Source organism: Schistocerca serialis, chromosome 6 (genome assembly GCF_023864345.2).
Source record: "Schistocerca serialis cubense isolate TAMUIC-IGC-003099 chromosome 6, iqSchSeri2.2, whole genome shotgun sequence".
Lineage (NCBI taxonomy): Eukaryota > Metazoa > Arthropoda > Insecta > Orthoptera > Acrididae > Schistocerca > Schistocerca serialis.
Genome location: NC_064643.1, coordinates 542,580,029 through 542,597,812, shown reverse-complemented (window position 1 = coordinate 542,597,812; position 17,784 = coordinate 542,580,029). Strand labels below are relative to the sequence as shown.

The 17,784-nt window shown below is 40.6% G+C and overlaps 1 protein-coding gene across 1 annotated transcript in view; it reads right to left on the bottom strand.

The window, feature by feature from the left end:
• The window catches only part of LOC126484972 (neural-cadherin-like), a 431,022-nt gene that overhangs the window by 170,235 nt on the left and 243,003 nt on the right, over nt 1-17,784 (bottom strand). The window contains exons 11-12 of the mRNA XM_050108576.1: nt 17,411-17,684; nt 1,353-1,561 (exon numbers count right to left, since the gene is read on the bottom strand). Coding sequence (XP_049964533.1) covers nt 1,353-1,561; nt 17,411-17,684 — 483 coding nt within the window. The remainder of the gene's footprint in view (nt 1-1,352; nt 1,562-17,410; nt 17,685-17,784) is intronic.

Genomic DNA, 17,784 nt, shown 5'->3' with positions numbered 1-17,784 from the left:
ATCCATTTACACTAGCATGGATTTCTTCACCAATAACCAATATTCAATTCATTCAGTTTCTGAATGACAGTTGATGCATTTTTCCCAGTGAACATCCATCACATAATTCCTCTTTGCACCCTTCTGCATTAATGTTCATCTGCTTCAAGATATTTTTCATGCTTTTTCCTTTTGTGTTAATGGCTGAATGTCTCATGACAAACTTACATCATTTTCAGTGACAACACCAAATTCATTTGAACTGGTTATGCTGGAGTAGCAACACATGTCCAGAACAAAGAGACCACGGTTGATGTGATCAGCCATCATCATTTTTCCAGTCACTTTGTCTTCAAATCCTTTTCATACTGCTGCTTTTACAGAGATCAAGTGAGCATTTTCTTCAGGAACATAAAGCGCATCTTTCAGTTCAGCATTTTTTCTGGCGTTATTCAACTGCATTTGGACCTTTCACAGTTTCCTGTCCATGAGCCAACATGCTTACACCTATTTTTCCAATTGACATTTTTTGAGCAACAGTGAATTTACTATAAGACACAAAATATTGTTTATTTGCAGTGACGTGATTTCTGCTGCCACTGTAGCAGTACCAACTGTCAACTGCAATACAGTTATTGACTGAGGCACCGAAAGCATGTGCTAAAATACAACGTTCTTCTCAGGCTGATTGATGCAAATGCTACTGTCTGTCTTTTTTATTGGACATTCTGCTGCACAGTGGTCTACCTGCCCATATTTATGAGGGAATTTTTGTTTTGAATATTCCATATTATTTTTCAATTTTTCTCTATCGTCATTTTTATTTTGCTGAATTTTCTTCTCAGGTCCACTGTGTCCAACAAATGCAGCTGATTCACCTGTACTTTGGTCATGCAGTTCAACTGTGCATAATTTTTCAATCAAAAGGTTTACACTTTGATTTTCAGTCTGAGTCATGCCCCACAAGTTTTTAAAATTATCATATTCTATGCCTAGCATGGATAAAATTCTACAATTTAAAATTCTTTCAGGAAATCGGCCATGCCCTTTCAAAGGAACCATCCTGGCATTTGCCTGAAATGATTTAGGGAAATCACGGAAAGCCTAAATCAGGATGGCCGGAGATGGGTTTGAACTGTCATCCACCTGAATGCGAGTCCAGTGTGCTAACCACTGCACCACCCTGCTTGGTGTTTCACTAGAAAGATGAGCATTATCAAAGATTACTATGTTTCTATTTATAAAATGTAAGCAGCTTTGGTATTTAATAATCTGTAAACTGAACCACTGTACACCATTTTTACAGAAATCGTGCCAATTGTCTATTCTACAGAGGATTAGCTAACTACTAAATTCGAACAAGAATGTCTTACCATATAATTATATACAAATATATCTTTGGAGCCTGGCTGCATTTTGTTATCATTAACATCTCCAATGACAACAGTTAGTGTGCTGGTCCCTGACATGGCAGGATTTCCAGAATCCTTTATTACAATTGGAATCAAATATTCTTTCTGCTGCTCTCGGTCAAATGATCGAAGGGATGAGACAACTGCCATGCCATCACCATTAGCACCCTCTGTTGAGAAAATATATATGACATTAAGATTCATTACCAGTTACATAGTTCAAAATTACTTCTGAAGTTGTTGAACACCATGACTATTATTATCATAGATCAACAGCAGTCTTATAACTAGTGATGCACCAGTAAAGTAAATTCATAATTGATATTACAAATTTAGGATCTCCCAAAAGTTAAAACATTTTATTTTATTTTTACATTGATTAATCTTTAAATGCTATTTTTTCTTTTTTTGAGAGCTGCATTTAGGATGAAAGATATTTGCAGCAAATGGGCTAAAATTTCTATGTTTCTCTCATTACAAATCATTTTTGGTCCGTACCGTTTCTAGGACACGGAAACACTTCTATCACTTGATCATTAATCTTCGTCACTATTAAAATGTCCCCACTACTGCCCTAAACACATTTTCAGAATATTCATTTATGAGCTGAGAAGTTTTTAAGCTTGTATCCAAAACACCATATTTAATGTAACTGCTTAATTTACTTGTAGAGTGGTGCATTTATGAACAACAAACCCTGTGTAGTTTACTTAGCTCAGTCACGTGATGATCTGGGTCATGTGAGCTGGGCGTAACTAAAGATGCAAAACACTACTCTGAGATCTCTTCAAAATTGTATTATTCTTCTCACATAACTCACATTAGCCCATCATAACACTGACTCCAAAACAAAATCAAATCAATAATCCAGCCACCAGTTACATACGCATGAGCTGTTTATAAAATTTTTAATATTATAGGAGCATATATTATTGTCAACACTTCAAGTTTTAATGAAAACTATTAATTTGTGAAGTGTTACATACTTTTTGTAGTCTGAAATTTCAGTCTTAATGTTAGAGGATATTACTGTTCGCAAATATCCATAAATAATTAATAAATTACATAATTTACAACTGAGATAGCTAGAGGTGGAGCCCGTCCACACCCACACCGGCATGATGGCCAACTCAAAAGTCTGCTGCCATCTCTGCATAAGGTTTAGTTTCACTAAAGTGAGGTGTTGCAGGCTGTGGGTACTGCAATGTTTGCGCACATCTGGTTAAGGTTAACCATTTATATGGGCTCATCTGGAGATAGATTGGGTTGAAAGTCAAACAAAGGGTAATGGTTGGAAGGGCAGAGGGAAAAAGTGCCAAGGCAAGCGCCAAAGGAGAAAAAACCTCTGTGATAGTTACGTCAAGTAGTAAGAGCAGTAGCAGATGTCTTGCTGCCTGTGATAGGTCATGCAAGGATGGATTAAGTTAGAAGCGAGTATCATACAAGCAGATACCATGTCAAGCCATATGTTCATCATAAGAGATCAGTCCGTGACGGTGCTGTGGCATGATGTGCTGCGGCACGATGTGCTGCGGTTTAGGCTGGGAGAGCCCCCTGCCGCACTGCATCAGTGGCGACTCCGGCGCGGCCGCCAGCATGGTGCACATCTCTTTCACTTGCGGCACCTGCCGTGTAACTGCTGGTAGCAGGTCCCCCACGCCACTCTCACTGGCAAAGTATTGTGGCTGCATGATGGTAGTGGGAGTTTTCTTCTCACGTTTCGGTTGTGTCTTCATTTGGTGGCACTTGCGGCACCGTTATCACGTCTTCTTGGTTTGCGCCTTGTCGCCAGTGCAGCCATTGCTGGTGAAAGCCAGGCAGCCACATCAGTTTGCAACATGTGGCCCACCGCACTGAGCACAAGTTGGCACCTGTTATCTTCATCTGTCACAGGCAGGGTGTCGTGCGCACCAGTGAACTTTACGCACCACATCAAGTTACGGCAGTATTTAGCCACATGCCCTACAGCTTGGCATCTGAAGCACTGTGGCTTAGGGTCCATGCATAGGGGGAGATAGCTTCGATGGTCACAGGAGAGCGTAAGAGCTTCCCCATCCCAAAGATGTTGATGCCATCCGTTCCCATTTCCACTATGACGATGTACAGCGGTGGTCTCTTCTTTTTTGTCCAGTTGTGCAGCTTAGTAGTTGCATCCTGGAATCCAGCATGTGACAGCCCCTCTTGGACCATCTTCTCATCAAAGATCCAAGGCAGCCCCCTGATCAGGGGCTTGGAGTGCTTCTCGTGCTGTTTCAGTGCAGTCGTCTTCTCCACAGTAGGTGGATCAACAATGTGGGCAGCCACAGCGTCCTTCAGTGCATGGTGGTCTACCATGCTGGCTGCCTGCAGCCGGACAATGGCGTCTGAGTCCAGAAACTCTACGCTTACTTCTTCCTTGCAGCAGTTGGCTATGATATCATACATCTCTGCCCATGACCCTCTACTGCACAGAATGTACAGAGGGGGGACAGGTGTACAATGTTCATCGTGCTTCCGTTCCACATTCATAGTGGGTTGCAGTGTCGAAGGCTTCTTCTCTGTGTCTGCCTTCTGATGTGAGGACACGACAATTTTGCAGTGTTGTAATAATGACGCACAACAATTTGTTTAGTGTCACACCACAGTCCAAGCAAAGCCTCACAACTCTTCTTCAGGCCAAGCACAGGTAGCGTGCTTCACCAGTGATGTATGTGCCTCCGCTGCTTGAGTGCAATTGTAGTTTTCATATTGATAATTTACATATACCCATTCCAAAATTTGTACTGACATCTTCACAAAGATTATAAGTAAGTCTTTACATTTCTGCATATATGATTTCTCCAATATGTTTTTCAGTGTTCCTAAAAGTTTAACGAAAAGGTACTGAAACAATGAGTATCTTTGGTTTATGAAAAACTAGTAATGAAAAGTAACATCTAATGAAAACATACATTAACACAAAATAATTATGAAACATACAAAATACATTTAAATACAATTCAGCAAACTGAACGAGACATCTTTCGTGAGTAAAATGATGTAAGCATGAAAAAAATAATCTCAGTGTAAGGTACGTTACTAATCAGGAATCATAGTATTCAATTATAATTTTGTGTTGGCAGTTTTATTGCACTATTCATAAAGCTGGTGTTACATTTCATTCAAGATCTGATATGAGCACCTCTTCACTAGTAGTGACCAAGTAAAATGGAACACTAAAGAGAGTACCATGAGAAAGCTGAATGGAATTTTTTATTGGCACAAAATTTGTATAAGTTCAATAATCTTGCTTGTTACCGAAAGTACAATGGACTTTATACTGAATCTCTCTGACTCATGCCAGAAGCAGGGATTCAAGTGAGATTGTTCTCAATGTCTTTTCTGAAAATTATTTCAAGCAGATGGCAAACTGACTCATTAAGGCAATGACTTTGACCTCCTAGTAATTAACAGACATAAATTTTAAAAGTTTGTTAACACAGAGGGAAATATCAGTGATCATAAGGCTGTTATAGTGTTAATGACTACAGGTGCTGCAAGGAAGGGGTTAATTAACGTTGGTTCCAGAAACTTTCAAGAGATTGTTTCTGTTTGCTTTCAAGTGTCTGCCAGTCTGTCTTTCAGCATTTCTTTTACATTCTCCCATACATCAAACAAACCTATGATCATTTGTGCTGCCATTCTTTGTAAATGTTCAATATCCCCCATTAGTCCTACTTGGTACAGGCCCAACACAATTGAGCAATGTTCTAGGACGGTTTGCACATGTATGTTTTGGATGCTTTCTCCTTTGTAGACTGATTGCAGTTCCCTAATAATGAACTGTACTTTACCTACAACTGAGCCTGTGTGATTGTTCCCTTTCTTATCCCTACAAATTGTTACACTCAACAGTATTAGGAAAAGTATAGACAGCTACTCACTGTAAAGATGACCCATTGAGTTACAGACAGGCACAACAAAAAGACTGTTACACATTAAACATTCTTCAGCAAAGAAAACACACACAAATTCCCACAAGCAAGCACACCTCATCCTCACATGACTGCTACCACTGTCAGCTCTGACCAGGAAGTGACTGTTAGGTGAATAGCAACCTGGAGCAGAATGAGGACTGGGGAGGGATAGCAGGTTATGGGTGGGGGAGGAAAGAAGAGTGCTGTCTGGCAGGGAGTGCAGGGACTAGATCACAATCTGGTGAGATTACAAAGCACAGTGTCAGGAGTTGGGGTGTAGGGGGAAAGACTGGGGAGCAGAAAATGAGAGGTACAGGGGGAGGGAGGGAGGGGGGGGGGGGCAGAACAGGTCTGTGCATTGGCAGAGGGAAGAAATCAGTGTGGGGTACACCAAAAGGGAGAAAGTGATAGGACAGAGGGGGTGGAAACTGTTGTGTGGAGGATGTGGGGACAGTAGTTTACTGTAGATTGGAGCCAGGGTAATTTTCACACTGGAGAATGTGTTGTAAGGATAACTTCCATCTTCACAGTTAGCAAAAGTTGGTGGTGGAGTGGAGGATCCACATGGCTAGGTTGTGAAGCAGCCATTGAAATCAGTCATGTTATTTTCTGCTCCATATTGTTATTACAAAGCACAGTGTCAGGAGTTGGGGTGTAGGGGGAAAGACTGGGGAGCAGAAAATGAGAGGTACAGGGGGAGGGAGGGAGGGGGGGCCCCAGACTGGCAGTGGCTGTTCATCCTGGTTAGTAGTCATACCAATATAGAAAGCTGTGCAGTGGTTGCAACAGAGCTGGTATACAAAACGGCTGCTAGGATAAGATAAACCTTTCACAGGACTGGAATAGGAAGTGCTGGGTGAGTGGACTGGGCAAGTCTTGCACCTGGGTCTTCCACAGGGATATGATCCTGTGGCAAGAGATTGGGATTAGGAGTGGCATAAGGATGGACTATAATGTCGTGGAGGTTGAGTGGGTGGCAGAACATCACTTTAGGAGGGGTGGGAAGGATATTGGGTAGGATATCCATCATTCCAGGGCATGATGATACATAATCCAACCCCTGATGAAGGATGTGGTTCAGTTGTTCCAGTATGGGGTGGTGCTGAGTGATGATGGGGGGGGGGGGCACTCTTTCGCAGCTGGCTCTTGGAGCTGGTGGGAGGATTGGGGGTGTGTGGGGAAATGACACAGGAAACCTGTTTGTGGACTAGGTCCAGGGGATAGCGGTCTGTCTGTGAAGGCCTTGGTGACTTTCAGCTTCCTGGGAAAGGGAGTTCTTGTCATTGCAGATACACCAGTCCATGGGAGGGATTTTTTGATGTGGAAGGGATGGCAGCTGTCAAAATGCAGGTACTGTTCATGGTTGATGGGTTTAATGTGGACAGAGGTGGGGCTGGAACCAACAGAGAAGTGGAGTTCAAGTCCACGAAGGTGGCACACTGGGTTGAGGAGAACAAGGTGAAGTGGATGGGAGAGAAGGGTTTAAGGTTGTGAAGGAATGAAGATAGGGTATCTAAGCCCTGAGTCCAGATCATGAAGATATCATCAATGAGCCTAAACAAGACCAGGGGCTTGGGTTACTGGAAGGCTAGGAAGGTTTCCTCAAGATGGCCCACAAACAGGTAGGCATACGGCGGTGTCATCTGGGTGCCCATGGTTGTGCTGCAGCTTTATTTGTACACATTCCCTTCAGAGGAGAAGTAGTTATGTGTTATGATACAGTTATATATACGAGGAATGAGGTAGTGGGCCTGGAGTCCAAAGAACAGTGGTCAATTGCAGCAAGATCAATCGTATGAGGGACATTGGTATGTACAGAAATGGCGCCAGCAGTGGCCAGTAGGGAACCAGGGGGTAAAGGGAAATGGTTGGTATATTTGACGAGGGAGGCTAGATTATGGACAACTGGTTGGAAACATTGGTCAATGACAGCTGAAGTCCTTTCTGTCGGGGAACAATAACCATCTACAATGAGGCACCCAGTACTGTGCGGTTTCTGAATTTTGGGGAGCACGTAAAAGAGGGGGTGTCATTGGGGTGAGGAGGGAAATGGATTCAGGGGAAAGGTTCTGGGAAAGGTCTAAGGCTTTAAGCAGGGATTTGAGATTATGTTGGACTTCTGGGATGGGATCACTCTGGAAGAGTTTATAGGTGGATAATTCAGACAACTGACAAAGGTCTTTCGCCAATTAGTCACTCCAACTTATCACGATAGTGATGGAGCCTTTGTCAGCAAGGAGGATGATTATGACAGAACCTGTTTTGAGACTGTGTATGACTGCTCTTTCCTCTGCTGAAAGATTAGTGTTCTAAGGAAAGGACCTGCAAAAGGATGGTGAGGTAAAGTTGGAGGTAAGGGATCCCTGGAAGGTGATCAGGGGGTGTTTAGAAGCGGGGAGGGGGGGGGGGGGGGTTCATGGTTGGGTGGTGTTATGAAGTGGGAGAGGCAAGCTTCAGTGTAGGAATTAGGTTGTCTTTGTTTGGAGGGATTGCTGGTGAAGATGCGTTTCCATTGCAGCAACCAGGAGAACAAGAGTAGGCTTTTGACAAGTCCAATACAGTTAAATTCGGGTGTAGTGCTAAAGGTGAAGCTTTTGGGAAGGACTGAAACTTGTTTGTTTTTGCAGTAACAGTTTTATAAGGGACAGGGATTAGCAGAATATGAAAAGGTGAAGGTTATTGTGAAAGGAGGCGCAGGATCCAGAGATCGGAATTGTGGTGTCACCGCCAGACACCACACTTGCTAGGTGGTAGCCTTTAAATCGGCCGCGGTCCGGTAGTATACGTCGGACCCACGTGTCGCCACTGTCAGTGATTGCAGACCGAGTGCCGCCACACAGCAGGTCTAGAGATACTTCCTAGCACTCGCCCCAGTTGTACAGCCGACTTTGCTAGCGATGGTTCACTGACAAATTACGCTCTCATTAGCCGAGACGATAGTTAGCATAGCCTTCAGTTACGTCATTTGCTATGACCTAGCAAGGCGCCACTATCATTTGTGATGCATGTACCGTCAGACCGATGTTCACCAATTATGGATTAAAGTTAAGTATTCCAGAAGCTACGTACCTCTTTTACTAGTCTCATTTCCGTGTCCTGTTCCAGACCTCACGCCAGCCTGCGTGAGCTTAAACGCATGCCTTTCGGCTACCCGTCATAGTGGATTGGCTGTCTTGCCAGTCCACAACAGGAATTTTTATGGTTAGGCCATTGGGGGAACTGTTTCAGTTATTGTGATCATTTCTCAGTTTTGGTTGCTGATAATTTGATACCAGTGCCTATGAGTTTAATTTTGTACACCACAGCACTGAAAATGATCACTATGTGATTGAAAATCGAATTTGCTATCAATAAACTATCAATATTATGGCCAATGCTGACCTTCTTTTTAATTTAACAATTAAGAATGTCGACAACCAACAACAAAGTACTGGAAATTTTTTCTTTATTTTTTTTTTTTTCTTTTTTGGTGATGAGTTTCATTGTATAAGTATTCACATGAACAGTCACTGAATAATTTGGATCAATAGGAAATAATATAGACATGGGAGACTTATTTAGCATAGTGAAACAAGCACAGGAAAACGTTAGTGATGAACTTGTAAAACAGGAAAAACTAATGAATGAATTACAACAAGATGATGATAATGACAAGCTGTCATTGTTAAGGGAAATGAGCAATGATGATAAAGATCAGTTAATAAAAATGAGCAATGACAATAAGGATCAGTTAATAAAAATGAGTAATGACCAGTTCATAAAACTCAGTCAGTCAACAGGAACATTATTTGATTGTGTCAGAAAAATACAGCTCAATTAAATGATAATAACAAATGACCAGTTCATAAAACTCAGTCAGTCAACAGGAACATTATTTGATTGTGTCAGAAAAATACAGCTCAATTAAATGATAATAACAACCAGTTCACAGAAATTGGTTATTATTGAAGACCATTGATTGTGTCAGTAAAACTAAAACTCAAATAAATGATATTAATCAAAAAAATTGATAGATTACATGTTTGAGTAGAATCTGTGGAGTCCAAAATCAAAGTAATTGAACTCAAATTAAATAATGAAGTTAAAAATGTCAAAGATGAGATCACTGAAGAGAGGGAGAAAAACAAAATTGCTTTCAAAAATGAGCATCAGGGAATACGTATTGTGGACAAAAATGTAGTCAAATTTTGACTTTGGAAACTAATGTTGATACCAAACTGGCACTTGTTGAGAGCAGTTTTGTTGACGGGTGAAAACAGTAACAGCAAATTCACAGAAAATGTAAAATTAAGTAGCAACAAAACTAGCAACCTAGAAAGTAGTGTTCCTGTTTTGTGTAAAAAAGTTGAAGAATTGTCTAATGATGATGATAATCAAAATATTAATACCAATGTTGGCACCATGATTTGCAACACTCCAGTGAAAAACCTTTCAGGCGAAAGTAGTTTACATCCTGTAGATTTTCTGCAGTATTGCAGAGACAGTTTTGTGTCTAATATGACTGATACTAAGAAAATCAAGTTTGTCAAGAAGTTTCAAGAAGGTCAGCATTAAGCTGGGCTACTAATGACGACATAACCTACACAGAATTTGAGAAAGGATTTTTAGGTCGATTTTGGTCAAGGTTGGAAAAAACAGAGAAATACAGCTACAACACACACACATATTTTGAAAGATTTGGTAATCATAACTGGAACAATAAAAATCACAACAGAAAGGAACATAGTAATCAAAACCGTAAAACTTATCATTGGAAGGAACATAACAGAGTAAGTGGAAAAAATTTCAGTGTAGGAAGCAACATAGGTGCAGCAAAGAGAGAAAGAAAAGAAAGAAGTTCCACAATGCAAAAAAATGAATGTTGTAGAAACAAAATGATTTTAAATAACTATTCAGTTATACTTTTTCATACATTTTTGTGCAAACCACTTAGATGTGGTAAGTTATTACTTTTGCTTGTGCTGTGTTACTTTTCTACTGGTTGTAAATAAATGATGGTTTGTATTTTATTATGTTCTACACGAAGTGCAAGTCTCAATCAATTCCTGAGCATTTATTCATTTCAGTATAATTTTCTTTGTGGTATACAATACATTGAACGTCATAATGACAGATTTGGAATCTGTAACATGTTAATGAGGAAATGAGTGCTATACTACAGTCATGATGTTTCTGCATAGTGAGTTTATTGTTACTGATGATGTGATTCTTGAGTTTCTCCCGGCGTATTTGATAATCAAAATATCCACGGGTGTGCTGCCAGTCTATAGTGTCCAACGGGCACAATATTTTGGCGATCATACATGTCGCCATCATCAGGTGAACTGACGGACTGAGCTCCTGTGAATGTGCTGGCACGGAGATCCGTACGCTATGGCTGCTCAGAGGGAACTGGGTTCGGTCACGGCGGCGGCTGATTTAAATACCCTCCGCCCGCGGTGCGCTCCCTCCGCCGTCCGCGCCCTGCGCCACGGTCGCGCAGTGGAACAGATTGCGACGGCCTCTGAGATGACGTCGGTGTGATGGCTCTGTCCGCCGTGGTCGTCACAACTAGACGTTTGCTCGATTTACTCTTGATTAACCCAATCGCTGGTTCCCAAGCCTTGCTAAGATTATAGCCACAGTCACGGTTTATGAGGTCGTCATTGGTGCGAATTTCGATGGCCTCTCGAACAACGCTGTCCCAGTATCTCGACGTCTGTACCAGAATCCTTGTGGTCATACTCCATAGCGTGATTTTCCGACAAACAATGTTCAGCGACCGCTGACTTGCTTGGATACATCAGTCGAGTGTGCCTCTGGTGTTCATGGCATCGATCCTTGACGGTACGCATCGTCTGACCAATATACGATTTGCCACATTGACACAGAATCTGGTACACACCAGCCTTCCTCAAACCGAGGTCATCTTTGGCGCTCCCCACCAGTGCACAAGTTTTATTCGGAGGACAAAACACAGTTCCGACCCGGTGTTTCTTCAGAATGCGGGCGATTTTCCCCGAGAGTGCGCCTGTGTATGGAATAAATGCCGTGCCTACCTCCTCCCTCGTGACTTCATCCATCTCAACAGGTTGTGCTGCAGTGGTTGGGCGGAGAGCACGTTGAATCTGCCACTCTGAGTTTCAGTCTCCATAGTGAAACGGAGGGTAAATTACCTTTCCTTGACGTCTTGGTCAAGAGAAGGGCTGACGGCACCCTAGGTCATGGGGTGTATCGGAAGACAACGCACACTGATCTGTATTTGCACGCAGACAGCTGCCACCACCCTTCACAGAGGAATGGTGTACTTAAAACTCTAGTACATAGGGCGCGTACTATCTCTGATGCAGAGAGTCTACCCCAGGAATTGGAACATCTGAGAACTGTATTTCGAAAAAATGGGTACTCAGAGTGACAGATTCAACATGCTCTCCGCCCAACCACTGCAGCACAACCTGTTGAGATGGATGAAGTCACGAGGGAGGAGGTAGGCACTGAATTTATTCCATACACAGGCGCACTCTCGGGGAAAATCGCCCGCATTCTGAAGAAACACTGGGTCGGAACTGTGTTTTGTCCTCCGAATAAAACTCGTGCACTGGTGGGGAGCGCCAAAGATGACCTCGGTTTGAGGAAGGCCGGCGTGTACCAGATTCCGTGTCAATGTGGCAAGTCGTATATTGGTCAGACGATGCATACCGTCAAGGATCGATGCCGTGAACACCAGAGGCACACTCGACTGATGTATCCGAGCAAGTCGGCGGTCGCTGAACATTGTTTGTCGGAAAATCACGCTATGGAGTATGACCACACGAGGATTCTGCTACCGATGTCGAGATACTGGGACAGCATTGTTAGAGAGGCCATCGAAATTCGCACCAATGACAACCTCATAAACCGTGACTGTGGCTATAATCTTAGCAAGGCTTGGGAACCAGCGATTGGGTTAATCAAGAGTAAATCGAGCAAACGTCTAGTTGTGACGACCACGGTGGACAGAGCCATCACACCGACGTCATCTCAGACGCCATCGCAATCTGTTCCACTGCGCGACCATGGCACGGGGTGCAGACGGTGGAGGGAGCGCGCCGCGGGCGGAGGGTATTTAAATCGGCCGCCGCCGCGACTGAACCCAGTTCCCTCTGAGCATCATAGTGTACGGATTTCCGTGCCGGCACGTTCACAGGAGCTCAGTCCGTCAGTTCACCTGATGATGGCGACATGTATGATCACCGAAATATTGTGCCCGTTGGACACTATAGACCGGCAGCACACCCGTGGATATTTTGGTTACTGATGATGTTTGGTGGTGAATTGTAAGATGAGAATATCTTGTGAGCAGTGAAAATTAATGAAAATGTTCAGATGGTTCAAATGGCTCTGAGCACTATGGGACTTAACATCTGAGGTCATCAGTCCCATAGAACTTAGAACTACTTAAACATAACTAATCTAAGGACATCACACACATCCATGCCTGAGGCAGGATTCAAACCTGCGACCTTAGCAGTCGCGCGGTTCCATACTGAAGTGCCTAGCACCTAGCTCTTTATTCGCACGAAGTAATGGCCGCTATCGACAGGGGATCTCAAGTTGATTCCGTATTTCTCGATTTCCGGAAAGCTTTTGACACTGTTCCTCACAAGTGACTTCTAATCAAGCTGCGGGCCTATGGGGTATCATCTCAGTTGTGCGACTGGATTCATGATTTCCTGTCAGGAAGGTCGCAGTTCGTAGTAATAGACAGCAAATCATCGAGTAAAAATGAAGTGATATCAGGTGCTCCCCAGGGAAGCGTCCTGGAACCTCTGCTGTTCCTGATCTATATAAATGACCTGGGTGACAATCTGAGCAGTTCTCTTAGGTTGTTCGCAGATGATGCTGTAATTTACCGTCTAGTAAGGTCATCCGAAGACCAGTATCAGTTGCAAAGCGATTTAGAAAAGATTGCTGTATGGTGTATCATGTGGCAGTTGACGCTAAATAACGAAAAGTGTGAGGTGATCCACATGAGTTCCAAAAGAAATCCGTTGGAATTCGATTACTCAATAAATAGTACAATTCTCAAGGCTGTCAATTCAACTAAGTACCTGGGTGTTAAAATTACGAACAACTTCAGTTGGAAAGACCACATAGATAATATTGTGGGGAAGGCGAACCAAAGGTTGCGTTTCATTGTCAGGACACTTAGAAGATGCAACAAGTCCACTAAAGAGACAGCTTACACTACACTCGTTCGTCCTCTGTTAGAATATTGCTGTGCGGTGTGTGATCCTTACCAGGTGGGATTGACGGAGGACATCGAAAGGGTGCAAAAAAGGGCAGCTCGTTTTGTATTATCACGTAATACGGGAGAGAGTTTGGCAGATATGATATGCGAATTGGGATGGATGTCATTAAAGCAAAGATGTTTCTCGTCACAGCGAGATCTGTTTACAAAATTTCAGTCACCAACTTTCTCTTCCGAATGCGAAAATATTTTGTTGAGCCCAACCTACATAGGTAGGAATGATCATCAAAATAAAATAAGAGAAATCAGAGCTCGAACAGAAAGGTTTAGGTGTTTGTTTTTCCCGCGCGCTGTTCGGGAGTGGAATGGTAGAGAGATAGTATGATTGTGGTTCGATGAACCCTCTGCCAAGCACTTAAATGTGAATTGCAGAGTAGTCATGTAGATGTAGAACTGCTCGGCCACATCAATGGAAATGTCTTATGGTTTTATGATGAGGATAATTATAATAACGACGACTATGTTGATGTACTGTGGAGAACTATGTTGAGGAAGCAATGGACTAGAGACTTTGTATTATGTTTACTAGTACTTTACATTCAGGAAATCAAATAAAATATTATTGCTAAGTATCTGTAGATGGAGAAAGTAGATAATGGAGGAATCTAAGACAAGAGAGAAAGTAAAATTTTAGCTGAGCTTTACAAATATGAAAGTACAGAACTATATAGAATAATAATGTAATTGAGCAATTGAGCTATTAAATAAAATGAAAAAGTAATTACCAACTATGTTAAGAAAAGAATTATATACATAAAGTACGATCTAACTTCTGCACCATTTCAGTGCAGTAATGTGTTCATTATAAATAAGTATAGTAGTAGTTCTAATGTTAGTTTATTACCTTATAAATAAATAAAAATTAATTTGAATGAAAGTAAATCTAATCAAATCTACCTGAGATGTGGAAAATTGCCTACTTTGTCAAAATTGACTATGTGTCTGATTGTTTTCGCATGTGAATATTGCTTCATCAATATGAATTTCCATGCTGCAAAATTTGTTTTTTACTTACCTATTCATCTTTTTATAATTACATTATACTATGTATTTGCCTTCTACTGTCTCAGTACAATGGAATTAACTGAACATAAATTCCCCAACATGACAGTAATTTCAAATGTGTTTATTTGCATTTAAAAGAAAGAAATTTAAATTGTTTTCATAAATGAGTCAGACTGAGAAAATATTATTATAGTCAGCCAGTCTTAGCAATACCAAAACATCTGGTGCTTTAGTGGAAAAAAAAAAAAAAAAAAAAAAAAAGTTCATGGAAAATGAAAAATAAGAAGTTTATAAGCTATGTCAGTTCACTTATTATTGTGGTGTCTTTGTGAGTGCAAGGCATAATGGAGAATGTTGTTTTTCAGACCTATATGTAGTTAATGATTAGAATTACAATGCAGAGCAATTTTTCTCTTTGAGGCATATCGATGGTATTATGAGATTTTGTGACATATTTTGCGTGTTGCTGAGGTTTACATGGAGACAAAGTGCTGGCAGAGATGAAGGTTTATTGTATTGTGAAATAAAATATTAGGGACTTATTAGTGCTCTATTTTGTAATGCATTGGACTTTTGTTTATGATGGTATGCTGTAGAAAATTCTGAGAAATGGCTATAAGGAAGTTACAAAAATTATGTTGAGTCATTAGCCTTTGATCATATGCCTGATGTTTATGAAAGTTTCACCAGGGTTTTGATTTGTTTAAAATGTCTGAATTTTATTTAAGAACTGTATGATTCCATAGCATTGACATGAGAAAAAGTTAGTATTGGTAGGAAATAACTTACATATATTACATATTTTGTTGCTCACTATTAATTTTGATCATGATATTTATGTGGAAAAAAAAGACTGAAAGCTGAAAAATGACCATTCTCTTTTGCTGTCTAGAATTATTTGTCATCCAATGAAATGCTGACATTTCATATTGTCCCACTGAATCAGTGTACTTTATCTAGATGTGAAAGAAGAATTTTAAATACAACAGTGACAAATAGTTAATGAACAGAACTTTAAAACAGATTTCAGTATTGTTGACATTTTCGGCATAATTTATGGCCAATATATTTTACATAAGAAACAAAATAACTCAGTTTTCAAGAAAACATGTAGAATAAGCTAGTTGTCCAGTGTCATGATTTGAAAGACTTGGAAAGTAATTTTTCATATGTTATTGTATAATCTGTTACGCGACATGAAAATTAATGAATGCATTAATGTTTGTAACAGCCAGAGACTAAAGGACTGAATGAGTGATAAAATCTATAATTTTGCATATGGACTATATAGAGGGTCTGCTGACTTCGGTAGACACACCACATGGCAAGTGGTGCCTTCCCTAATGGCGTGTATCCATTCTTAATTTCTGGTGAACTCTATTCTCTTTCCTATCCAGGTTATGTCCCCATTGTGCTCTTCAATTTATTTTTTTATTCTTGTCTGTCTCGGGTCTATCCTATGGGTGCAATTTTCTGTACAGATGATAAATTAAGAAGTAAGACATTATAAAATGATGTTACAAAGACATTTCATTGGTGATGTGAGAAAAAGGATAAGTCCCTAACTAAGTCCATTAATTCTGTCCTGTGATCTGAAGTATTTTGCTATATTTTGTTCCCAAGTGCTTCAAATAACTCTATATTGACTGAGATGTTTTCTTTCAATCATAGGGCATTACCAATCAATGATAATTCACCTTTTAAAGACAGATTTATAAATATTGGTAAACAGACATTCTAATGAAATACAAGTTCCACAGTAATGCTAATATGATAAAATCACTGTAATCTGTACTGTCCTTTTGCTTATCCCTTATATGTTATATGATATTTGTTAATAATTTGAGACTGACAGAACAGGTAAAAGATTAGACTTTGAAATGGTTTTTCAAAATCTTTGATAAAAGAACTCCGTAAAACAAAATTTGTTCTTGACTTCATTTGAATGAAGTGGTGGTGCCAATGGAGTCAAAATGAAGTATATCATGTAATGAACAACTGTTGAATATTAATCTGTTACATTCCAAAACTTGTTGGGATAACCAGTTTTATTATTTTGTACCAAAATTTTTCTCACATTTCATGCTTTCACAGTTTTTTGGGGGCTATTGCAATAAAACTGGTTATAGTGAGATAAATGTACTACCCAATCTTGGGTCATTCAAGAGATGGAGAAGATCCAACCAAGAGTGCACATTTCATGAAGGGATTATTTAGTATTGGCACATGCATTTCAGAGATACTCAGCAAACTCCAGTGGCAGACTTTACAGGAGAGGCTTTGCAAATTGTGGGGAGGTTTACTGTTAAAATACTGAGAGAGTACACACTGAGAAGAGTCAAGCAACATATTAGTCTCTCCCACATGTCTCGCAAAATGGTCATGATGTGAAAATCAGATAAATTACAGATCATATGAAAGTATAGCAACAGTTGTTCTTCCCTGCACCATTTATTAATTGAAGAGGGAAGAAGAAAAAGAAAGCTGTAACAAAAGTACCTTCCACCCCACACAATAAAGTGGCTTACAGAGTGCAGATGTAGATATCTCCCAGTAGATAAAAAAATGCTAGCTTTGGCTTTTCAATTGATCAGTTCAAGTACTCTCTCAGGCTGAACGGAAGCTTCAACATCACCCTGGCACTTCTTATTCTTTCTAATCTTCACAGAGCAGAGTTAAGTACTCAGCCTTTATCACCCTTATTGTAACAAAACAGAAATATCAAAATGTGACAGCAAATGTTTTTCAGTAGGCTATTGATATTAAGAATAATTATTATTATCTGAGGTGCAAAGTGCTGTACAACTTACTCTGATCATGTTCGACTTTGAAGGATGCTCGTATAACATCATCTGCATTGGGGTCCATCCGGAATGTAAAAGGAGGCCCATTACTCTTTGACCTGTCATCATCATCAGTTGCCAGTATTTCTACAACTTTTCGGGGAGGAACATGTTCAGGAAGTACAGGTCTATAATCTCTCAGAAATGTAGGGGCATTATCATTTATGTCCTGAACAATTACAGTTAATGTAGCTGTTGCTGTCTTTGGGGGAACGCCATCATCAATTGCGAGAACTTTAACCTGTGAGGAGAAAAAGGATTTAAATGATAATGAGAATGAAAGCTGGAGTGCTCTCATGACAACCATGTAAATACAAAATATGAAAATCAGACACACGATG